This window comes from Prunus persica, chromosome G5 (assembly GCF_000346465.2).
Source record: "Prunus persica cultivar Lovell chromosome G5, Prunus_persica_NCBIv2, whole genome shotgun sequence".
Taxonomy (NCBI): domain Eukaryota; kingdom Viridiplantae; phylum Streptophyta; class Magnoliopsida; order Rosales; family Rosaceae; genus Prunus; species Prunus persica.
The window spans coordinates 14,615,174-14,639,094 of record NC_034013.1 but is presented as its reverse complement, the minus strand read 5'-3'; the positions used below and the strand labels follow the sequence as shown (position 1 = coordinate 14,639,094).

Sequence of the window (23,921 nt, the reverse complement as noted above, 5' to 3'; positions counted from 1 at the left end):
ATATAGATATACGTGCTTTAACATAAGTGGATTAGTAACATCACGTGGCGGTGTGACTGTCTCATTAAGAAATTACTCATCACAGGACACAAACACAAGAACCAAAATAAGTTACAAAGAAAGAGAAAAAGAGGAGAACTACATCTACTAGCCTACATTGCAAAATCTTCTATGTCTAACACAAGGTTCCCTCATTTATTTACAAGAATTTGCATTGATTGTAATTACAAAGCTTTCAATTCAAGCATTTCACCCACTACAGATGCAGGTTGCATCCTATCTTATACCTTGGTTCAGATGCTTCAATCGTTGCAGGGCATAGCGGTGAACGACTTTCGAGGAGGAGACCCCTCTCCATCTATTGGTTGTGACAAAAAGTACTTCATAGAAGTTCTGGAGACATCTGAACTAAGTATGCTAGCATTCAAGAATGGAGGCCGCTTTGGTGAAGGGATGACACATTCTTTATCAGTCAGCATCTGAACCACTTCAGTCATAGATGGTCTCACTGCAAGAGAAGCTTGTGTGCACAGAAGCCCGATTCGAAGTACATCGGATGCCTCTCTCTCCGGGAATCCCCCTTTCAAGATGGGATCAACAGCTTCAGTAATATTTCTTGCCTTGTAATGCTTCCAAACCTAATGCCATAAGAAAAAAGAAAACACACAAACAAAAATATGCATGTCATTAAGCATGTTGGGCAAATTTTGTTTACAATGAATGATAACCATGCAGTTTGGTTCAAAGGAATTCTTTTTCTATTGATAAGGTCTGCATTGTCCAAACTTAGAGCTCCAATCAAATAATGCACCAGGGATGTGAATCTCACAGCGTAGAGAATTGAACTTGAGCCCTCTGCGAAAACACGATTCTTCCTGCCGCTCACAATCTCAAGAACCATAACACCAAAGGCATAAACATCAGCCTTATCTGTTAACTGTCCTCGGACAAGGTATTCAGGAGCCATATATCCCCTACAACGAAAATATCAGATTAATTTTTACCCCATGGCTCTACCGTAATTGAGTGTAAACATATCTAAAAGGTGGAACAAAATTACTGGGAGTCATTTCTTCTTACAATGTACCCGCAATTCCTGTGCTAAGATGAGATTTATCAGGACCAACACATCTGGCAAGCCCAAAATCAGCAATTTTTGGAATGAGATTCTCATCAAGCAGAATGTTGCTGGCTTTTATGTCCCTATGAATAATTTTTACTCCGCAACTTCCATGAAGATACACAAGCCCCTCAGCAATTCCACAGATGATATCAAATCTTTGTTTCCAACTTAGAATATGCAGTGTGTCCTTATCTGCATGAGATAAACTTTTATTAATGGAAAAGAAAAAAAATTAGAAGTTGGTTTTGAAGAACTGCTTCTACTAGGGTTGGGCAGCTCACCAAAAAGGACTTGGTCAAGGCTTTTGTTGGGTACATATTCATACACCAGAAGACTTTCTGGACCTTCAATGCTGCAACCTAAGAGCTTAACAAGGTTCTGGTGTTGAATTCCGCTGATGAGATTCACCTCATTGAAGAAGTCGTCCACCCATTGCCGCGTATTGAAGTACAATCTTTTAACTGCAACAGTTCTCCCATCTGGAAGAACTCCCTTAAACACAGAACCAGCTCCTCCTTGGCCTAATTTCCTCGAGGCATCGAAGAAATTGGTGGCCTTTTCGAGCATTTCGTACTTGAAATTCAGATTATTCTTGTGTATAGAAATTGATATCTGAATAGGACCATTGTACACTGAGAGAAGAAGGAAAAAGAACCAACTTAGAAAATGTAGAAAAATAACAAAAGAAAATAGAGGTTTTTAGCAGTTAGGAGAATAGTTTCAAGGCATTGTTTACCTTCATTTCTCTTTGATAATCTCTTGTAGGCCATAACAGCTCCAAACAAAGCAAGCAAACAAAGGACCATGGCAGATAAAATTGTAGCAACAATATGTTCCACTTTAACTGAGAAAAAACATGGCACAAGAAAAAGAGACCGCTTTATCAAAACCCAATGCAAACATAAAAATTCAAAAGAGAGAGAGAAAGAAACATTGAAACCAGCCTCACCACAATCTTCTGAATCAGATTCAATTCCATAGAACCTCTCAGTAGAATACCTCAGATAACACCCTGCAAACATAGCCCTGCCTTCAACCCCAGGCACACATTCCCGACGGAGGCTAGCCCCTGCTTCTTCCAAGCACTCTCTGCACCCGCTTTCATTGATTGTCTTCCAGCACTGTGCCAATGCATACACATTCTCCACCCCTCCTCTCTGCTCAAACACACCAAACCCTTCATGGCTCACGGCCTTTTCTGTCACATTTCCAATCACATCCTCAACCTTTCTAGCAAACTCTTCTGTTTTGGACTTCGAAACATCGATTGCTGAGCCGCTACACTTCACATTCTTGTGCTCTTCATCCAAAGATTGGTGGGAGAACTCGTGGTCATCATAGCCAAGAAAGCATCCGTCAAGATATATACGTGCCGAGGTAGAGGGAAGGCACAGAGGGAGCTTTGTTCTAGACACTGCAAAGCAAGCGGCGCAATCGATAGGTGAGAGGTCATCGTAGCATTGAGCAAAGGCGTAGACCTCCGGTGCAGGTGACGCAATAGTGTACTCACCCCAGCGTTTTGCATTGACATCATTGGAGATGAAGTCCATTACAGTTATGAAGTTTGGAATGAAGTTGCTGCTGGAGTTATGCTTGGCATGTCCACAGAATCGACCGGCCTCGGAGATTCGGGGTTCTGAAATAGAGGAAGAGAAGAGGAAAGCATAGATTATAAGGAATGTGAAAATAGGGCTTTGAGGGGTTAAGATTGGTAATCGCATGGTATTCAAATTGGCTGTGTTTTCCTCTGTTTCAAAATTGAGATAGAACAGGGGAAAACAGAGGAATTTGGTCAACGGGTTAATCTCTATGGATAATTGTTTCTGTTTTCTTTATTTGGGGGGAGATGGGGTTGTTGAGGCCTCAGCGTCTGGTTTTATCGTTTTTCATGCATGGGAGCTTCAATTTGAAGCTAAAAGCCAAGAATGAGCCGCCTCAGTGCAGCATTTTTTACGCTTTTTAAGGACCCAGAATCTTTTGAACCCAACTTGCTTAAACCCTACAACCATACATGTTCTAAATTTATAATAAGGTAATTCATACAATGGTTCTGAAACCAAAGCTGAAATTTCAGCATGCTTTTACCATCAAAAGTAGAAAAAAGTGTTTGTATTTGGCTGTCTAACTTGTCTTTGACCTAAATCATTTCACATAAACAATCACATGTTACCATGCTGCTAAGCACCTTGATTTTGTAGTTTTTTCTTTTCAATATAATGTCTGACATGATGGTGAAAACAGGATTGATTGCCTAAAAGAAACAAGGCCCCGCTCACTCTGTGTTAATGATTACTTCCTGCATGAGGAACATGAGTAAAAATTTCAGGCGCAAATTATCATATGTTAATTCCTTAATTCCCATTATTAAATAGCAAAGCCACCACAAGAATATTAAAGAAATTTTTTTTAAAAATTGTTTCATCTGCTTGCTGCATTCTTGTAATTTTCCTGGAAAGCTCTGCAAACTTGCAACCTAACATTTGCACTTTTTCTGTTTCCTTATTTCTTATCCTAATAATCAGACTTGTGATAAACGTGATTTGGGTTTTGAAATTAATAATAAAAGAAGTTATTGTGTTTCTTCCTTGCCTTCTCTTTAGATCAGATTCTTCCTTACCTAATGGCATTAAACATGCATGCATATACAGCCGCTAGGGGGAGGGGAGAGCACCATACAGAAAACTACAAACCACTGGGGATGCCTTGTTTATTTTTAAAACCAGTACTTCAGCATTGGTCTGATCCCGCGACTGGCCCAAGCCTCAGCCCAAGATAATGATACAGGCCATTTAATGCTTTAGCTATGAGAACTTAGCCCATCTTAAATTCCAACCGCTACTTAATAATAAGTTGACGTGCCAATCGAGCCTAGCTCATTGAAAAAAGTTTGCAGATCTCTAGTCTCATATTTGAACCCCCAAGTCACTTTGGTTGCACGAGAAAACCCCCCTCCTCCCTCTTACTAACTACGACCAAAAGGAAAAAATCCTAAGTTAACACAAGCTAAACACAACATTAAACATGCACATAGAGTGGCATCACAGTGGAAAAGTAAGCCAAACTCTCCCCCTCCCCCTCTCTAGTGCACTTGAGTTCAATTCATGTAAAAGACAATCTTGAAGCAACTCAATATAACATCCCCTCCCTAGCAAATGATCCAAAAAAAGAAACACACAACATTAAACATTATAGTATTTGATTAAATAATGTCGACCCTAGTTAGGAGAACCAAAGTACATAAGCATATTTTCTTCTGGCATTGGCCAAAAATGGTCATGTTCATGATCAAACATGTACAAAATGGTAAAGATGGAACTGTAAATGGCAAGTCATCAGTCCTTGGTAAAACAAGGTCGATAAATGGTATCCATGACAGCAAACTGCATGTTCTCTGATGGCTTCCAATGGCGCTTCCTCTGATTTATAAACCAGTTGTTTATTTGTTTCTGATCCAATCCCGTCACCTGAGCCAACGAGATTTTGTCTGCTTCCTGCAGCAAATCAATAACGAAACAGATGTTAATTACCGTCTAAAATTGATCAAAGCTATGCTAGTATATATGTTTTGTTTTGGAGTTACCGTTGGGTATGGCCATTTGTCGTGAAGGTTCCACCAATCAAAGAGGGTTTGCCTAGCTTCTCTCGGGAGCTTCCCTTTCTTCTTCTTCTTGGAGAATTCATGCTTGAGAGTGCTTATATAGCCACTGTATTTACGTAGGAGTTTGTCCTTGAGCTCGTGCTCTTCGCCTGTTCGTGGAGACGTCTCTCCTCCACTCAAGTCTTCTTCATCAGATGAACCACCACCGTCGTCTGCAAATTGAAATGCACGAACGTCACCTTCATGCCTTAAACAAAACCCTCTGGAATTGGTTAATTTCAGCAAAAACTGAGCAAGAAGATTGAAATGAAACAAAATAATAATTAGAGCATACAATGACAATCCGTTACTAATTGAAGGATCACCTAGCAAAATATTGCTACGTCTCAATATCATAAACAGTCTCCACCAACCCAAATAGTGTTCGAATTAATCCTTTTATTTGTTAGCAAGATCGAGAGACTTATGCGAGAGCATGGGACATGGAGCCCCATAATCCAAAAAGGGCATAAAACAGGATTGTGGGTGCAGAGATGGGGACCACCAGTGGACCAAGTACTGGGCCCCATGAACCCACCAATCAGCTCAATCCATCCATTGATGACATACATGAGAGATGAGGCCATGCATGCATGCATGCGATCCACACATGTACACATGGAGAGCAGGAAGTCGTGTTTCCAGGGATGTGATGGATCATAAAGCCATGCTACATGGAAGGCGGGGTCCACTAAATTTACAGCAATAATCAAAAGCAGCCACTGACAATCAATCGTTATCTCATCCGAAGAGGAGAAAAAGAAAACTTTAAAACAATGAATTAAAATATATATAAAAATAAATATTTCTCAAGTTCGTTGTGTCGTATCGCATGCAGTCAATGGACTGGATGATCTGTCTCTTCTCTCAACTCAATCTCATACTCAGAGGTAACCCGTAATGCACGCCAACCCCAAACCCCTTGCCCACTCTCCAATCTCAATCACTCCATCTGGAGCCTATAAAACTCTAGACATATATTTTCCAACTTTTCTTATTTTCTTGCAGTTCCGAGAAAAGGTTGCAGAAAAAAAAGCATTAAAATATCCCCATGCTTTCCCTTTTCCTTTTCCTTCCTTTTTTTATTTTTTTATTTTCTTTTGGGACTCTCTATATATCTAGGTTCATGTACAAACATGGGGATATAGTGGAAATCCAATTGAAAATAATTGTTGTACAAACATAATGACTGAACCCATTAATTCAGTCTATTTTATAAAAACAATTTTAAAAAACCCCCATTTAATTTAAGCATACCCTAATAAAAACATAATAATAACGTACATGAATGAGATGTCTAAAAGTGGTTGATAAAAAAGTATAAAAATGAATTTTCATGAAGGCTAAGTCGATCTGTGAATAAAGTCAAATATTGTCATGTCGTTAAAATAAATCATAGAAGCAAACCACCCACTAGTGTAATAGTTTGAAGTATTTGTTCTTCCAAAAAAGATGCCGGGTTTGAGTCCTAACGTAGTGTGTGAGTTTAGCATATTATCACCCCTCTCAATAGGAAAGATTCTAAAAATAAATAAAGCAAGTATAGAAAAATACGTCTTAATATTATTGATGTAGAGAATACCAGGAACACTCAGTTTACTGCGAAAAAGAGGGATGCAGAAAATCACAGAACATACCTAGCGAAGGAAGATAAAGCATTGGGTGATAGAGATATCGGAAGGAAAGAGCAACCGCAGCTTGAACCAGTGACTTTGAATGCTTAAAAAGCTGACCCTACTGTGGATGCAGCGGCAACTGCGGGAGTCCATGGTCAACGAGTCAACCACATACACTCCTCCTTCCCTACCCAATGATCACAATGACAAATTTACCCTTCGTATGCCGTATATATGCCGTATGTCCTGTTTTGTACTTGTCCTAATAATAGTATAATACACGATTTTCAAAGCCCTCACTGAGGCATATGCTAGTGGGTGCACAGTAGAGCATGAAATGATATATCACACCTCTCGTGCATGCACAGTGAGCATACACAGCCTACTGACTACTGCGCCAGCTACTTCTTTTCCTTTCTTCTTTCATTTTACTGGGAATAAATTTCTACATTTGATCAAATATCTCTAGATCAATTTCTAAGTTTCATTGTTTTTAGGCGATGAAGCAAGGCGAAGTTCAAGAAGGAATGTTCAAACACAAATAATGAAGGATAACATATACTAAATTTACACGCATTATACGGGTGATAAGACTCAAACCGAGGACCTTTCTTGAAGGAGCAAAAGCTCCAAACCACTAAACTAGCAGGTCCTTTGCAACTTACATATCATTTTAAGCAAGGAATGATGGAGATTTCTACATTATTACATTTATTTTCTGGGCATTAATATTGGTCAAGATGGTCTATCAGCCTATGGTCTGGTTAAAATCATATAATGAGTGATGACACAACTGAATAACTATCCTAACATGAACCCTAATTAATAAAGGTGTACTTGTAGAACACCATTCAAACATGAACATTTACCAATAAAAACAGAAAGAAGAAAAGACATTCAAACAAGAAACACAAGCCTAATTCCAGAAAGGCTTGCATGGGCATCCTCGTGCCATAGGAATTGAAAATTCAAAGAAGCCAGCTCAAGCATGCAATTGACTAGAAAAGCATTCAAACCACATGATCAGTTCAGAAGCTTTCACAAGCCAGGTGCCATACATAAAGGCGATCGATGAATCCTTTTGAAATTTAAACTATATATAGTTTTCTGGCATGCCCAAACCACTACTTAAAACAAGCTTCCCACACCTGAGGTCCCAAACAAAATCCATAACTTTCAAATGAAAGCAGCTTTTTTTCAAAGCTGTGCAAAAATAATAGCATATATACCATACTGTATCTGTAAAAAGTAACATTAAAATAACTTTTGTTGGCGACAAACTCCATATGTACCAAGTACAAATCGAATGGATTCAGCCATTATATAAGTATATACACAAACCTCAAAAGTAGGAGATCAGCAGTGATCAAAGGAATATATGTATATATATAACTAGTTTAATCTTCTTCAAAAGACTCTGTAAGGAAGCTAATTGTGTTGATGGCATTGGCATGGATACAAGAAAAGTTGTTTATTTCAGATGGCCATTTGAAACTATATATTCCTAACAAGTCTTTCGAGTACAATGCCTTTCCCAAAGTAAATTTATTATTCCTTCCCCATGGCATGCACTAAAACTCATACTCGATCATATCCAAACTTGAAGATTTAGTATGGAGATATCTTTAGGAGGGAGTGCATCCACATTAAAGAAAGTTTAGTGCTAGCATATGAAGAAAAAAAAAACCAAGGGCCATTGATGTATGCACCCAAAATTAGGCCAATCACTTACTGGCTGAGAGCCTACATATACCCCATCCCATGTATATTTATATATATACATAAATTATCCTTTGCGGACATCTAGACGTTATTATCGTGCAGACGTCATATATGATTTTCCCAATAAATTTGCCCTAGCTAGAGCAAGAACCAGTACATTAACTGAGTTAATTTCATTTTCCATTCTCTATAAATCATGACAAATGGTAAACCTTAGACTGTTTATGCCTTATAGTGTGACAAAGAACAAGCATACATTACAATTTAAAACACTGCCTTGGAAACTGGTCAACCATGTTAGCATCTTTATAACATAAATAAGCTATAGATGAATTACATACTAAAACCATTGAAGAAAACAGACAGTAAAAAAATTGTGTAAATAACCTTCACTGCTATATATACTGTCATTGGTGTAATTTTGAGATGTCAAAATTATCTGGGTACTAGCGAGTTTCTTTTCATAATAGAGAAAACATTCACATCATAGCACTGAAGGAAATCTCAGGTGCACACCTAGTCCTCCAGGGATATACAAGACAAGGATCTCTTTTAGGGTTTCTAAATTTCTGCTGTGATATATATATTTTGCCAAATGTGTATATATATAAATATATATATATCTGAGCCGTGAAAGCTTTAATTTTGTTTCGTCAGTAAGAATAAATAAACTGAACGTTTGTTTGTTTGACGTGCAGCAGCTTTTTTAATATTTAATTTAATTTGTCTAATGAGAACCAATAAAGGGAACTGAGCCTAGGAAGTATAAGAATCCAAACAACTACAGTATGCTCTCTTCCTTCCTATGGCTATGAGAGAGACAGCTTGTGCCTGTTGCTAACTTACTGCTATTTCCTCATCTGGGTTTCCATGGGATTATGTATGTAATAACTTCAAGGCACAAATATTAACGAAACAGAAAACAAAAACAAAACAAAACAAGATTTAGTTAATTAATGAGAGAGAGAGAGAGAGAGAGAGAGAGAGAGAGTACTAGGAGTAGTAGTGTTATTGGAGGAGAGAGTGATGAGCTGCGTCTCCATCTTGTTTAAGAAGGTTATTGCTTCATCGAAAGGTCTCGTAAGATCCGATTTGTACTTGAGTAATATATCGCAGTATGTTTCCTTTTTTTTTTTTAAGCAACAAAAATAAATAAAAAGAGAAAACAATTAGATTAGGCATAAGAACAAGGGAAACAAACAACGAGAGAGAGAGAGAGACCATGAAGGCATCGAGCTCAGGATCCGCAGTTGCCATGCAAGTTGAAGCTGAAGTTGAACTTCTCCTACAAATTAGATGATCACTTTCCCTCCTGATTTCGTCCAACACACTTGCCACTTCTGGTGGCGCTCCCACCTACACATGTTTATTGAGCCAAATCAAAAACAAATTAATCACAGTTTCAGTTTACAATTTAATTAACAAGTCAACTTAATTAGTAGTTCTCATCTTCATCTCCCTCGTGGAAAAATTTTCACCACAAAACCCTCGACTCTCTAGACTAGAGAGACTGATTTAACACATATCATTAATTTCTTGGTCTTCTCTTTTCGTTTTGCTTTCAATTTGATTTAGATTCTTCTGCCTTTCTTTCTTTGGTTACCCAATTAATTTCTTTATTTTCTGAGCAACCAAACTGATATATATATGTATATATATTAAGAGCAACTGCTACTCCACCTTTTGGCAATCGATGTAAGCTTGAAGAAGCTTGGGGTAAAGAGGATGTGAAGCGATCTTCGCATTCATTTCGCACAAAACCTCCTCTCCCAAACCACACCCTCCTCCTCTTTCTCTTTGATTATTAATTCCAACAGCCACAGCCGAAGCAGCATCCGATACACCAGAGGAGCAACCCGAAAACACGGGGTCGGGCCTCTGCAGCCCGGGCATCCGGTCGCCCAAAACCGCCGCCAAAGGCTCGAAGGCGCTCTTGTGGTAGTAGTCGTAGCAGTCCACCTCCACCTGATGCTGATGATGCTGATGATGATCAGGAACCGTTAGATTCTCCGGCATGGCCATTGATGAAGAGTAGTATTGATCAGAGCTGAAACCTGAAGCCGGCGTCGATGAGGCGAGGCCGTACAGTTCCTCCATCATTGTTGGCTTTCCAAAGAGGAGGAGGAGGAGGAGGAGAGGAGGAGAAGAGGGTGAGCTAGCTATATATCTGCTTAGCCTTAGGGAAAGACAAAAAGACCAGAGCTAGGCTTGTGATTATAGACATGGAAAGTGGAAGTGTGAGGCCATTGAGAGCGCACACATTAATTGTTTAATTAATTATACTATAAGTAGGTAATGGGCTGTATGTATATGTAGAAGTTGTACATCAAGTCAAAAGGTCAACAACCAGTATTCCATGCTCGGAGAAATGCTTCCCAAAAATAGTTTGTTGTCACCTATCTTTATCGTGTAAAGTAACATAATTGAGCCAAATTCAAATTATATATTTTTTTTCATGCAAACGATATAGGGTTGGAGGAGGGATTCCAACACAGAATTTCGAATGCATGAATAACTGTTGTTAATTATTTGAGTTATAAATTCTTTGTTATATAATTTTTTTTTTTTTTAAAATCTATTTGGCATTTATTTTCATTCTCTATGTATACGGTAAATATAATTAGCATATAATTAATTACTAAATATTACTTTATCGGTCTAATATATATGCAAAATTAACTCATAAAAAAATTGAAACTAATTATAGACAGGAATTTATTTGCAAGAAGAAATTGATCCTTACTGTATATATGAAGCGATGGTCTATTGGGAAGTGTAAAATTTTGGCGTACGGACAAGGAGAAACTGGAGCCTTGGCCCTGTTGATCTGAGCTGAACTTCTTTTCAGTTGTCTGATCATGACTAGGTCCAAATCTTTGCACAGAGCGTCGAAGTCACTTCCCTTTCGAGTCTCGACTAAACTACAAAAAGTGGCCATCTCAATTCTCAACCCATTGCATGGCATGACCCATCTACACTATTTATTTTCATGATCTATTTTATTACATTTTTTTAACATATAAATATATATATGTCTTGCCTTGCATTGCACCAGTACATAAATACCAATGGATCATACAATACAACCAATAATTGGTGTGAACGAAATTTGACATTTTTTATATTGAAATTTTTTCTTCTTTTGTAATGTCAATGAATGGTGTGTACGAAATGAGTTAGATGATCAATGATACATCAAGAGTAATAGTTCAAGTTGCAAAAGAAAATGACTCGAATTAGTGGCGGAGTCATAAATTTAAGTGAGAAGGGGCGCATTTAAAAATTCAAACTCCTTTTACTTTCTCTGTTTGTTACTTTTTGTATAAATAACCCAACATTCATTCATAATAATAAAATATATACAACTCAAAAGAAATTTAGACTTGAGAATAAAATAGAGAACTTAAAAAAAGGGAAATTTAAGAATTTAAGAGGAATTTCTTAATATTTGTATAATATTACTATAACTAAATATCCATACAATAATATTTGAGGAGGGGCACATGCCCTCCCTGGGCATGCATTGGCTCCGCCACTGACTCGAATTAACATGTTCATCTTGAACATTACTTGGCATGAACACAAATATGACATAACGTTCGTTAGGTGAGTTAGATTATGTAATTGGATTGGATTTATAATCCTAGTCAAATGTTTGGTGTCCTAAAAACATGGATTGGATTATGTCTAATCCTACTAGAGCCAAATGTAGCAGGATTATGAATCTTACCAAAAGATTTGGATTAAGTTGGATTGGATTATACTAAGCCATGTAATAGCACATTTCAATTAATCCAACCCCTTAATCATGTGTAGTAATAAACACATCATTAGATTAGTGTTATCATTTCCAATAAAATGCAATCCAATTCTACCTCATAATCCAATCCAATCTCAATCAACAAATATCATGAATTATTGGGGTATACTAAACCCTAAGGCCTTAGTTGGTGGGTAGAAGAAGTATTAAGATTGGATTAGCTTATTCAAATCCCACCATAACCCTATTATGTGCATTTTTTTAAGGATAAGTTATCCTACTAAAAAGGTGTGGGATACATAATACCACTAATCCAACCCCTTTGACCTTGAACCTAAGATTCGAAAGCCACAACACAAACCCAAGACATTAGTGTCAATATGCAATTCAATACAATCCAATCCTATAACTTAATCCAATATAATCCTAGTCGCTAAACATGACCTAAGAAGAGTGAGCCTGGTGTTGTCCACGTGTAACAAAGGTAGTTTAGGTATGAATTGATTATTTGGTTTAGGTGGTCAAGAAGGCAAAAGAATAAAATACTTATAAGCATATATGATATGATAATTCAGAAAGAAAAAAAAAGTCGCCCACTACGTATCATCAGTACAAGAGTATGACTAGAGAGAGAGAGGAGTAATTTTAGTGAAAGAATGAAGTGATATACCATGCGCTGCAGAATCAGATCACTTTCGTCATTCTTCTTCATGTTTTTATTCTCTTCTCTGTCAATTGATTCTTGTTTAATCAAATTAATCTCCTATAATTAGCACCATATTAATGAAGGTACGTACCTACCCTTTTCCTTAAACAAAATCAATATATATATATATTTTTGGGTCTAAAAATTAAACAAATTCAATTAGGACAACGAATATCAAACTCTTATAGCAAAATGTGGAATAGTTCGAAAACATAGTTTCTATTTTCTATTTTCTTAAACTATTTGGTAAGAGAATATTTCAAAAGACGTCAAACGTTTTGATAACGAAGGCGGGCTAGATTAATTATTGTTTATGAAGCAGCAAAGCAAAGCATATGCTACTTTCTTTTAACAGAAAATGAAGGCAGCCAATCTTCTACATCATACAAATATAATGCAAGATTAGCGTGACGACTTTCACTCTCAGAACAAATTATAAGAATTATATAATAATGAAACATTAAAAATGATGATTAAAGTAAAAGTTTAAACCTAAGTAGATCGACGGCCGAATTAGGGTTGAGAAACGTGGCTAAAAAACCCTACCCATCGGAATAAAACTGATTCGCCACAAGCTTATGTCTCCCAAAGCAATTCTCATGTCGACACGCTCCTATTCGTATGACCATATTATTATATAGTATGTATGGCCTTTGGCTTTGTATATTTCTCTAGCTTGATCATTTTGTCCCAAACCTTCTTGAAATACTCAACTAATGATTTTAGAGCTCCCATCTTTTGGCTATTTTCATTAAAAGCAAAGGGACACAATAATAGCCCTAGCCGCAAATCCAACTACTATAATGCATATATACCAAACTTAGAGGCACCCTAAAAAAATTGATATAAAACTTAGAGTAGTCATTTTATGCATAATTCACGTGGAGCATAATATGTTCGTCGAGTTCATTATTTTAAAATTAATTATTATGGGATACCGTTTAACAAGTAAATTATTTTTGACGACTACATATGAGACATGACATAAGTACATTCACTTGACGAGGGATTTGGAGGTTTAGGATATGTTTGGGAGTGCTTCTAGAAGTGCTAAAAACGTTTTTGATAGTGTTTGACAGAAAAGTTTAGAAGTGTTTATGGGTCATAGAAGCGCTTTCTGAAGAAGTATATGCCATGTGCTTCTTCAAGAAGCACTCCCAAGTGATTTTCCAATAAACACTTCGATTTTTTATGAAAATTTCAACATCTTTACAAGAAAAGTTTTTTTTCAGAAGAACGTATGAGCAGAAGTGCTTCCTAAAAAGACAGTCACAAACGAGCTTTTAAAGATTATATATTCTGTTTTTTTAAGACAAAAATAAGAAATAGAAAAAAGGAGTATTGAATATTATTTTGGACCAGAACGTAGTACTTGAACGTTTCTTTTTTGGTGGGGACTATATTTCTATTTCATTAAGCCCAAAAAGAAAGAAAAAGCTACAAGCCTGAGGCCCAACCCAAAAAGTAGTGTAAAAGTTTACATAGCATTGGCATTGGGGTGCCAATTCACGAATACGAAAAATATAAAATATCCATTCTACCCTGCTATAACAGAGAATAGTTAGGGCAGCACTGACTTTTCACGTTTGATTTATGCTCACTCGAATTTAGAATATATCACTGGGCTGTGTTTGGGTGGACCGGTTTTGTTTCTTTAGTCGTGTCTGTACTCTGTGCTTAATAACACACACGAGCCAAACACAACCCAACCTCGCTTTTCCAGTTTGACGTACCCACTTTGTAGTTAAGAAACAACCGCCAACGAACAACGGTAACTTCTTCTTCTCCTTTGGTCCTATATTCTGCTGCTCTCTCAAGCTTACAGATTTATTTTTCAATATTTAACTACAATATTCTATTTTATAACACCCTTTAAAATGAGAAATTAATTTGGCCAAAGCCACAGTTTGGCATGCATTATAATCACTCGAAGTTGTGCCTGTAACGTGTTTGATGAAATGTCTAAGTAATTCTCAGTCGACGTTGAAAACTTGAACGAGTGTATAATTTGTTCGGAAATAATACAGGAATGGATGTGGCACATTGCAATTTAGACGGCAATGCTGACGCCGTTGAATTTTGTCCACACGACTCGTACCACCATGTCTTGGCAGCTTCAACGTACACATTGCAAGAGGGTGATCGGCCGAGCCGAGCTGGGAGCATATCACTTTTCAATGTTGATGCTGATTTGGGTCGCCTTGATTTGTTTCACCGGATTGAAACGGCGGGTATCTTTGATATAAAGTGGAACCCGGTTGGAGGCTCTGTGAGTCCTCTTCTTGCTCAAGCTGATGCTGATGGTTACTTGAGAATTCATGGTCTTGAGTGCTGTTCAGATGAAGCACGAGGTATGGTATGGCTATGCCCAAGATTGTACTTTTAGTTCAATTTCAGAGCCAAAGGTTTAATGTGCTCTTTAAGTTTTGGTAATGTAAATATGTTAGCTTTCTTTTAACTTTTGAGTGAAGCTGAATCAGCAAAGCTATAAGTCTGCTTATGATCACTGTTCTTATCTTTTAACTGGTATTTTGAATATTTGAAGCAGGGTTTTCTTTGAGAGAGATAACTGATGAAAAAATCAGTTCTGCCATGTGCCTTTGCCTGGACTGGAACCCTTCAGCTACGTCTATAACTGTGGGGCTATCGGATGGTTCGGTCTCGATAGCTTCTATAGTGGAATCCCAACTAGAGACACAAGAACTATGGAAAGCGCATGACTTTGAAGTTTGGGCAGCTTCATTTGATACTCACCAACCCCAGTTAGTATACTCTGGTTCAGATGACTGCAAATTCAGTTGTTGGGATTTGCGAGACTGCCCTTCCAAGTTGGCATTTCAGAATACCAAGGTTCATACAATGGGAGTTTGCTGCATAGTCAAAAACCCCAACGACCCGAATACCGTACTTACTGGTAGCTATGATGAATACCTGAGGGTATGGGATGTAAGATCAATATCAAGACCAGTTAATGAAACCTCAATTTGCCTAGGAGGAGGAGTGTGGAGGATCAAGTACCATCCATTTGTAAGTGGTCTAGTCTTGACAGCTTGTATGCACAACGGATTTTCAGTTGTCAAGATTAATGGGGACAAAGCTGAAGTAATTGAAACATACAGTAAGCATGAGTCACTTGCATATGGAGCTGACTGGCACAGAGAGAAATCGTTTCGTGAAGGCAAAAGGAATAGCACTTTAGTTGCTACTTGCTCGTTTTATGACCGGCTTCTTCGCTTGTGGATGCCAGAAAGTGTTTTGCAGGATTCTGTGCTTTGAGCAAATTTGTTTAGTTGAGTTGTGAAGGATCCAATGGTGTCACTTTTGAGATTCGGCATTCGTACTTTGTTCGGTACGCATTAGTGAAGAAACCTATCTATCTTTTCTTTGTATTAAGTAATATAAGAAATTCAAGTTCTGGTATGTTAAGATTAAACACTGAACATGGTTACTACTTTCTGAACAAAAGCTAAGACATCTACCCATGAAACAGGGTTTGCTTTTGCTACCTTGATTGTTTTTAGTGGATTTTGTATTGGTTTCTTCAAGTAAGTTCTGGTCATCTTAAGATTAAACAACTAACATATTACTATTTTCTAAAGCTCATCGGACAGCAACCCTGAAACAGGGGCCCCTGCTTTTGCTTTTTTGAAAAGTCCAGACTCAAGAATGAGTACTTGAGTTGGGTTGAATTTTCCTACAAGACAAAAATAGAAAAGTTGGAGTTGGGCTAAAGCGTGAAAGGGCATGATACCGTGGGCTTCAATAGAATTTGAACTTAACCTAATTTTTCATCGATCGTATAAAATTCAGACCTGCTGGCTGAAGAAAGTTGTTAAGCATTTGGGCCACCTTCCAATGAAATCTGTTTTTTTTTGGGTTCACCCAAGTTTTTGATCTCCAATTTTGATTCACCCAAGTGAAGAAAGATTTTCTCTACATGTGGAGGTCCTCTTGCACATAGCTCTAAGGATTATTCTTTTGTTTTGTCTCCTTTTATTCTGTCAATGTCCTATTTCGGATCTTTGATAATTTTCCTCTCCTTCTTGCACTGTATTATAAGAGAGAGAGAGAGAGAGAGAGAGAGAGAGAGAGAGATAATGTTTTTGAGGTAGAGCTTCCATGACCTATTTGATATCACATAGTGAGAATCAATGTAATTGTCACTAGGGTTCACAATCTGACAATCATCTTCCCCATTTGTTGTCTTTGCTGTTTTTTCAATGCAAATGTGGGGCCTTAAAATAAACCACAGCAAGACGCAATTACTCCCTCTTGTTCAATAAATTCCTCAATGGTTTGTACAATTACTGCTGGAAACTGATGGTCCCCAACCCCAAGCAAGCATTTTCCTTTGAATAATGCAGTAGAAAACATATAAGACATAGAATAAATGGTGTTAAATCAGTAGGCATGGTCTACAAATGATCACCATTTTGATCTCTCACTGGTTGTAATTGAAGACAGACCGAAAGACGAAAAACAATTTGGCTTATTCAAGGTAGCTTTTTCATCTTTTGAGAATCACATGATGATTTAGATGCAACCCATTTTTATTATCTTTTGTATGCTTTCACCAACCAAATGATTGGTGGGTTTTGTGGAGCAGAACAGAAGTTTTACTTTTGCAATCTGCTGCAGAAGTAACATGCATGAGCACAAGTGCTACCAAAAAATAAATCCAAATCCTCCCCACCCCTTTTAAAATAGTATGAAACTGTTGAAACTAGAAGAAACTAATAAGAAAACAAATGCCTTGGACAGGGAAGTATATTTTACTTCTACTTAATTATGTTAGCTGCCAATAAAATATGAAGCAATAAAATTATGAAGTTCTGAGAAGCAAAAAATGGGTCTGTCTCTGTTCTGTCGTCTCTGTCCTTGGAAGCTATCCATGCACGTGTAAGTGTTTTTCTTCCACAAATTTTTAAACAATAAAATCTAGTTAAGTAGTGATCAGGGTCTGAATGCAACCCAAAAAAAAAAAAAAAATCAAACTTTAAGCTTCGACAGTTTAACTTCATAACTGATTTGTGCTATCTAGTTTAGACTTGACGAAAATATTAACCACTAATTTGTTTCTTAACATTTACAAAATCATGGTTTATAGAGCTCCCACTTTAAAACTTTATGGCCGAGATTTTTGGTTATTGAGCCCAGCAGCTGCAGATCATTTATAGCCAAAACCAGCAGTGTTCCAGTCTCTGTCATCTCTCTCTCTCTCTCTCTCTCTCTCTCTCTCATCTACCCAGGAAAGTAATTGTACTGCCATCCCTGCCAGCCTCAACTCTCTAGTGCACTATTTTTTATCTGAAACTTCATCAACCACTAAACAGCCCAACTCATCCTGCTAAGTCCTTATTCTCTCACCTCCATTATTTTTTCTAATCTCTCTCTCTCTCTCTCTCTCTCTCTCTCTCTCTCTCTCTCTCAACACACAAATACATTTTCATTTTTCACAGCCATATTTATGAAGTGGTGCCCTGTCCTCATTGTTCAAAACTCTTCTGTCAAACCCCACAGATGTCTCTCTTTTGCTTGTAGATAGATGTCAGACTCAGACTCACACTGAATTTAACTATTTGAGTCTTCATCTGAGATGGGTTTGCTTCATACTTCATGGGCTGTTTTGCTTCTTTGGGTTTTTCCACTATTGCTTTTGAAAGCACACTCTGATGGTTCAGAGGTCTCTGTTAAGTTCTTTAAGGCTCCACATGCATTCTCTCATCTGAACTCAGCCACATTTGCATTTGAAGCTTTGGTTGGTGGGAATGCGGCCTCCTGCACAAATTGTAGCTTCAGTTGTAAGGTTTGTTAAACTCTTATCACATCTTGAAGCTAGTTTTTGCCTTGAATTTTCGGTGCCTTATCTCTCTCTGTTTCTTTCTGTGTCACTGACTCACTCTGGTTTTCAGTGACTAACATATGTTTTAATGCATTTATTTAGGAAAGTGAGATACAAATTTATGCAGCAACAAATAACTCAAATTTTCTTTTATCTGTTTATTTTGTACCAGAGAAGAACTCTTGTTATTAAATTAAAAAATTTCCCTTGGTATTTCCTAAGTAATTATCTTAGTATAATGCTTTATCATTTTTTTCCTTTATGTTTTATGTTGGAGTTCTGTTGTTTCTTATACTGAAACTGAAGACCGCATATATATTCCATGATGCAGCTGGATGATGGGATGGGTTCAAATTGTGGAACTAGAAAGGTTTCCTACTCAGGGTTGCAGGATGGAAATCATACCTTTGAGGTCTGCACCAATGGGCCTCAAGGAATTGGTTGTGCTTTGCATAACTGGACTGTTGGTAAAGAACCCTTCCCTTATCCTTTTTGAGCATTTATCTTTTTGAAAATTCAAAATCTAAGTAATGCTATCCTTGCTTGAAAGCTACATTTCGAAAAAGTGTCTTTCCATGAAAGAAGTTTACTGGAGTGAAATTTTCGAATAAGTTTGAATGCATTGGCAGCCTGGAACTTTGTTCTAATATTAAGTTGTATTGATTTCTGCAGACACAGTACCCCCAACCGCATCTGTTACTGCCTCTAGATCTTTTACGGATGCTTTAAATGTTTCTGTTAATATTTCTTTCAGTGAATCCTGTTCCGGTGGAGGAGGCTTTGGATGTTTGTCTGCGAACACCTGCAATGTGAGTAGGTGGCAAACTGAAAATAATGTGCTACTCAGTATTCTTTTGGTCAGTGATATCGTGTTGTGAAGAAAAATGAAAAGTAATTTGATAGATTTCTCTATTTAATTTTTTCTTTACAGCTGCTAGTATATGGTGCTGGCCAAGTGATCCCATCTTCACTCAGTATTCTTCAGCCAAACCTCAAATATTCCCTTCTTGTGGGCTTATCATCTTCTGTTCAATATGGACGAGTGGTCCTGGTAATGGATAAGAATTTCTGCACTGATATTGCTGGAAACAGATTTGTAAGAACAGAAAACTCAAGATTCTATGTACGCATTGGTGAGTGTCTATTTTTCATTCTCTATGGTATATTCATAGAAGAGTAATTACCCAACTTTTTTTTTTCTTTCTCCAAAAAGTTGTAGCCATTTGGTCACAAATGAAATTACAGTCAATGCTCTCAACATGTACTCTTTTCATGGATTTTTCTGCAGATAGAAGAAACGTGTTCGTCAACCTGAGAATTCATATTCCTGAGAGGCTACTTCAGCTTAATGGTGAAACTAGAACAGTGCAGGCAACTAACAATTATAATAACCTAAAGATTTATGTGTACTTCTCAGAACCTGTTCTGAATTCATCTGCACAAATTTTAAATTCTCTCAACATAAGTCAGGGATCACTTCTCCCTGCTAGCGGAAATAACACTGGGAATCGCAGATTTGGCTTTGTGGTTAGTTGGTTCATAGATTTGATGTGCCTTATTACGTATATTCTAATGTCAAAGGTGTTAGGCCTATCTCTCCTAATCCTTAGTTTGTGGTCATTTGTGGTCATTTGATTCTGTTTCAGGTTGCAAACATGTCTAGCATTGCTATCATCACAGTGAGCCTCAATTCAAACTTGATAATAAGTAGACAAGGGACTCCAGTTTCTCCAATCTCACCAGCAACTTTCCTATTTGGTACGAACTGATGTGCCTTATTACGTATGTTCTAATGGTACCTTTCTTCCCAATGTTGGAAGAGGTCTCAGCTTCGAACATTGATTTTCGGTATATATTAAAGTTTTACATTTGGGTACGCATAATTGATATTTTGTTCTTTTCTCCTAATGGTAATATGGATATCAACAACTTAGATTCAAAAAGGCCTACTGTGAAGTTGAGCACAACCTCAAGTATGAGAACAAGAGAACACAATATTCCCATATTAATAAAATTCATGAAGCCTGTATTTGGCTTCAACTCTTCCTCTTTATCACTATCTGGTGGGCGCTTACAAAGGCAAGCAATTCTTCCTTTTCAACCTTCCTATAAATAGATGCCTTCATACATGCACATATGGCATGCATACATACATATGGGGTATGTGTACACTTATATTGAGAATTTTACTACTCTACAGTTTTCACGAAATAAGTAGGAGCACATATGTTGTCGAAATAGAAGCAGTTGACGATATGGTTTCTGTCAATGTTCCTGAAAACATATCTGGGGATGTTGCTGGAAACAAAAATCTAGCTTCAAATATTCTTCGTGTGACACACTGTAAGGGTTGAGTTTTTCCTTGTTAATTTTTACTAGCAATTCAACGGTACACTGTTTCTAAGTTATGGAAAATGTGTGCAGATTCAGTGCCTTTGATAGCTTCTGTCATATCTGCATTTGCTACTGCTCTTTTTGTGGTGACATCCCTAGCTGCGGGGCTGCTTTCTATTTCAACTGCAAGCCTTCAATCTCTTTGGTCATTTAGCAGACCATCTTCTTTGGCATCTGATCCAGCAAGAAATCTTTTTGTACGACACTAAAATTCTTCTGACGCTTTATCAACTTAGTAAATGGATAATTGCATGATTAAATTTTTTTCCATTATTGCAAGACTAATTATGTACTTCTCTTCCTACTCTTATTCAGAGAATTGCTTGTCATATTCAAGTTTTTGCACTCTCTAGATGGTTGGCAGTTACATTGCCAGTTAATTATTATGAACTAGTAAGGGGTTTACGGTGGAGTATTCCCTACTTTAGTCTCCCATGGGAAGCTGGGAATGGCTTCCCAGTCTCTAGTCCTTTCACCAGTTCAAGTTCCTACATGACCGAGAATCATGGTTCCGAAGTTTTCCAAAGCAAGCAACTCGAAAAAGAGATTTTCAGTAAGGATACTTCACTATATGGGTTACCACTTACTCCAACGGAATACAGAACCTTTTTTGAGGTGAGAAACGTTTGATTTCCTGTAAATAGTTATTCCTATCGGTACACAGTGGATATAATTATGATAGTTGTATTGTGCAGTTGGACAGTGAAAACATCAAACCTGAAGCTGACTATATCTCCAATCCTTATAGCTCGAATAGGTGAGCTAAATAGAGCCATCACTTATGTATGTATGTTATAAAGCAGATAGGCTTTCAAGTACAGAAGAAGTAGTTAGTTTTATGAAGATTTTTTTTTTTTTTCCTGTAGTAGGTGGAGGAATTTCGACAGGACCATGTTCTGGTTAGCTGTGATTTGTGGTACTTTGATTCTGTTACATGTTTTAGTCCTTTTTATCCTGAAAATGAGGAAGAAGAATTCAGAGAAGCAGAGCTCTTACGGAGCACTCACATTCCCCAGATTTGAAATATTTCTTGTAATACTTGCATTGCCTTGTATCTATGAGGCCTCTGCTGCTCTAGTTAGAGGTACTTTTAATACTAAATTATTTCCTTCCTCCTCTCATTTATGTAATTTTTGCCTTTGCCTCTATAATCTTTTGTTATTAGTTTTCCTTTCATGACTTTGGGAAAGTGAAAAATTCTTACTTTCACGGTTTCAGGAGGAATGCCATCTGGGGTTATAGTTGGCAGTTCGTTGTTGGTTATCACCTCTTTTCTGCTGCTAGCCTTGCTCTTTTTCCTCTCAGTTGGCATTACGTTTGGAAAGCTCCTTCAATACAAGGAAGTGCATCGAGAAGGCCTGGAATTTCACTGGTATCAAGAGCTTGTCCGGGTGACCCTCGGTCCAGGCAAAAGAGGCCAGTGGACATGGAAAGGTCAACCAAACTCTGTTTATCTAATCATTTTTGGCCCTCTGTTTGAAGACCTAAGAGGCCCCCCAAAGTACATGCTCTCTCAGATTTCTGGGGGCAATCCCCAGAAGCATGGTGAAAGTATCATTGCCTCCGATGATGAAACAGAAGATGCAGAAGCACCCTTTATCCAAAAGGTGTTTGGAATACTCAGAATATACTACACACTGCTAGAGTGTTTGAAAAGGGTTGCGGTTGGGGTTATGGCTGGTGTCTACATGGACAAATGGTCTTCTAAAACTCCCTCAGTTGCCTTATTGTGCATCACCTCTTTTCAGCTTTTCTTCCTTGTTCTCAAGAAGCCTTTTATCAAGAAAAAGGTTCAGCTGGTTGAGATCATCTCCATTTCCAGTGAAGTAGGTTTATTTGCAACTTGCGTGGTTCTCTTGGAGAAGGAATTTTCAGCCGGCGACAAGACTAAAGTTGGAATTTTCATGCTATTTCTGTTCCTAGTTGGATATGTAGCACAGATGATCAATGAATGGTATGCATTGTACAAACAAACATTGCTACTGGACTCTGCTGAGAAATCCTTCTTAACAGGTTTGAAATTAGCTTCAATCGGATGCCTCTTGTTAATCATCCCACAGAGATTGATCAAGACCCTGGAAAAAAAGTTCCAAGTGGAAAGCAAGTTCCAAGTGACTCAAAACGCAGAAGGAGCAACAAGGGATCCTAGTTCTTCCACCGGTGGGTACCGGGGCTCCGGGAATCGGAGCTTAGCTGGCACAGATAAACCGTGGCTAAAGCAACTAAGAGAGCTGGCAAAGTCCAGTTTTAGTAAAGAAGGGAGTGGAGTTACAAATGATCCTTCAAGTAGTCACACTCGTCCTAGATGGAGTGGTATTTGGAGCGCCAAGAGGAGTGGTAGCTCTTCAACTCCAAATTCTTCTGTTGATTTCAAATCAAAACCAACAGGGTTGTACAAAGATTTAGAGGCCATTTTTGCATCGAAGTGAGACAACAGAGTTTTCCCAACAGCAAGATCCTCCAAATTGTTTTGCAATTGCTTCTCTCTCAAGTCTCAACAGATGATGTATAGTTTGACAGAATGCACCTAACTACTAGTTATTGCTAGGATTGGATGATGATGGGTTCAAAGGCAACATGACTCTCACAATGACTGGTTGAGATACTCTTATTTGTAGTGGAAAAGATTGATATAAACAGTGAGCTTTGGAGCTTGTATTCCATGCATTTTTGGTTATGCAGCATACCAGCTTTGTATGAGGGAATTGTTAACCTTTTAAACGAGGTCGTTTTGGACATTAAGCACAATATCAGCATACAAAATATGTCACTGTATGCTCACTGATCTAAGGAAAAAAAAATTGTAACCCAAAAACAATTGGAAAAAAGTTATCATAGAAAAGAAAAAATTGAATAGGATGATTTCCATTGTGTGTTTATAGCTGTGCGAAAATCAGGGGAAAAAATTATTATCCCAGTATATATTTAAAGAGTATAGCCGCGCGGCTATACTATGAAGTTAAGCCGCCCGGCTATACTACTTATTTTAAAAAAATTTAAACGGGAACCAAGTACAGCCGCCCGGCGATACTCTTGACATATTTACACAGTTTAGCCGCGCGGCTATACGATTTATTTAATGAAAAGGGACCCGCCTAGCGCCTAGGTGGCCTTTCGTTTC

The 23,921-nt window shown here is 37.7% G+C and overlaps 4 protein-coding genes across 8 annotated transcripts; 2 read left to right on the top strand and 2 right to left on the bottom strand.

The window, feature by feature from the left end:
- Nucleotides 32-3,036, bottom strand: LOC18777580 (cysteine-rich receptor-like protein kinase 1). 2 transcript variants are annotated; one of them, XM_020564292.1, is made up of 6 exons: nt 2,073-3,036; nt 1,860-1,967; nt 1,405-1,755; nt 1,081-1,315; nt 830-974; nt 32-638 (listed from the first exon to the last, which is right to left on the bottom strand). In XM_020564292.1, the coding sequence occupies exons 1-6, from the start codon at nt 2,842-2,844 to the stop codon at nt 303-305; spliced, it is 1,947 nt and encodes a 648-aa protein (XP_020419881.1). In that variant the 5' UTR covers nt 2,845-3,036; the 3' UTR covers nt 32-302. The 2 variants fall into 2 exon arrangements, with proteins under 2 accessions (XP_020419881.1, XP_020419880.1); XM_020564291.1 differs by having other exon boundaries at nt 1,860-3,036.
- On the bottom strand, nt 4,277-10,344 carry LOC18776188 (homeobox protein knotted-1-like 2). Its single transcript, XM_007210891.2, has 5 exons — nt 9,779-10,344; nt 9,320-9,454; nt 9,093-9,222; nt 4,704-4,933; nt 4,277-4,614 (listed from the first exon to the last, which is right to left on the bottom strand). Exons 1-5 carry the CDS (start codon nt 10,196-10,198, stop codon nt 4,456-4,458), a joined length of 1,074 nt encoding a protein of 357 aa, XP_007210953.2. The 5' UTR covers nt 10,199-10,344; the 3' UTR covers nt 4,277-4,455.
- LOC18777231 (diphthine methyltransferase homolog) lies at nt 14,140-16,106 on the top strand. Of its 3 annotated transcripts, none has more exons than XM_020563400.1 (3): nt 14,140-14,335; nt 14,592-14,915; nt 15,110-16,106. In XM_020563400.1, the coding sequence occupies exons 2-3, from the start codon at nt 14,594-14,596 to the stop codon at nt 15,838-15,840; spliced, it is 1,053 nt and encodes a 350-aa protein (XP_020418989.1). In that variant the 5' UTR covers nt 14,140-14,335; nt 14,592-14,593; the 3' UTR covers nt 15,841-16,106. The 3 variants fall into 3 exon arrangements, with proteins under 3 accessions (XP_020418989.1, XP_007209322.1, XP_020418990.1); XM_007209260.2 differs by having other exon boundaries at nt 14,143-14,335; nt 15,113-16,106; XM_020563401.1 differs by lacking the exon at nt 14,140-14,335 and having other exon boundaries at nt 14,344-14,915.
- Nucleotides 17,363-23,601, top strand: LOC18776604. 2 transcript variants are annotated; one of them, XM_020564457.1, is made up of 13 exons: nt 17,363-18,370; nt 18,738-18,873; nt 19,079-19,215; nt 19,338-19,539; nt 19,695-19,933; nt 20,053-20,164; nt 20,341-20,485; nt 20,607-20,749; nt 20,831-20,997; nt 21,116-21,415; nt 21,496-21,557; nt 21,670-21,884; nt 22,019-23,601. In XM_020564457.1, exons 1-13 carry the CDS (start codon nt 18,161-18,163, stop codon nt 23,227-23,229), a joined length of 3,279 nt encoding a protein of 1,092 aa, XP_020420046.1. In that variant the 5' UTR covers nt 17,363-18,160; the 3' UTR covers nt 23,230-23,601. The 2 variants fall into 2 exon arrangements, with proteins under 2 accessions (XP_020420046.1, XP_020420045.1); XM_020564456.1 differs by having other exon boundaries at nt 17,365-18,370; nt 21,667-21,884.

Excerpts from the sequence above, each read along its gene's own strand:
- LOC18776188 (XM_007210891.2), bottom strand. The coding sequence starts at position 10,198 with ATGATGGAGGAACTGTACGGCCTCGCCTCATCGACGCCGGCTTCAGGT. Across the intron at positions 9,455-9,778 it reads CTTACATCGATTGCCAAAAG|GTGGGAGCGCCACCAGAAGT; the intron begins GTGGAGTAGCAG and ends AAACATGTGTAG. Across the intron at positions 4,615-4,703 it reads ACAAATGGCCATACCCAACG|GAAGCAGACAAAATCTCGTT; the intron begins GTAACTCCAAAA and ends GATTTGCTGCAG.
- LOC18777580 (XM_020564291.1), bottom strand. The coding sequence starts at position 2,844 with ATGCGATTACCAATCTTAACCCCTCAAAGCCCTATTTTCACATTCCTT. Across the intron at positions 1,316-1,404 it reads CCTTGACCAAGTCCTTTTTG|ATAAGGACACACTGCATATT; the intron begins GTGAGCTGCCCA and ends TATCTCATGCAG. Across the intron at positions 639-829 it reads CAAGTTCAATTCTCTACGCT|GTTTGGAAGCATTACAAGGC; the intron begins GTGAGATTCACA and ends TTATGGCATTAG.
- LOC18777231 (XM_020563400.1), top strand. The coding sequence starts at position 14,594 with ATGGATGTGGCACATTGCAATTTAGACGGCAATGCTGACGCCGTTGAA. Across the intron at positions 14,916-15,109 it reads CTGTTCAGATGAAGCACGAG|CAGGGTTTTCTTTGAGAGAG; the intron begins GTATGGTATGGC and ends GAATATTTGAAG.
- LOC18776604 (XM_020564456.1), top strand. The coding sequence starts at position 18,161 with ATGGGTTTGCTTCATACTTCATGGGCTGTTTTGCTTCTTTGGGTTTTT. Across the intron at positions 20,486-20,606 it reads TCTGGTGGGCGCTTACAAAG|TTTTCACGAAATAAGTAGGA; the intron begins GCAAGCAATTCT and ends ACTACTCTACAG. Across the intron at positions 20,750-20,830 it reads TATTCTTCGTGTGACACACT|ATTCAGTGCCTTTGATAGCT; the intron begins GTAAGGGTTGAG and ends AAATGTGTGCAG.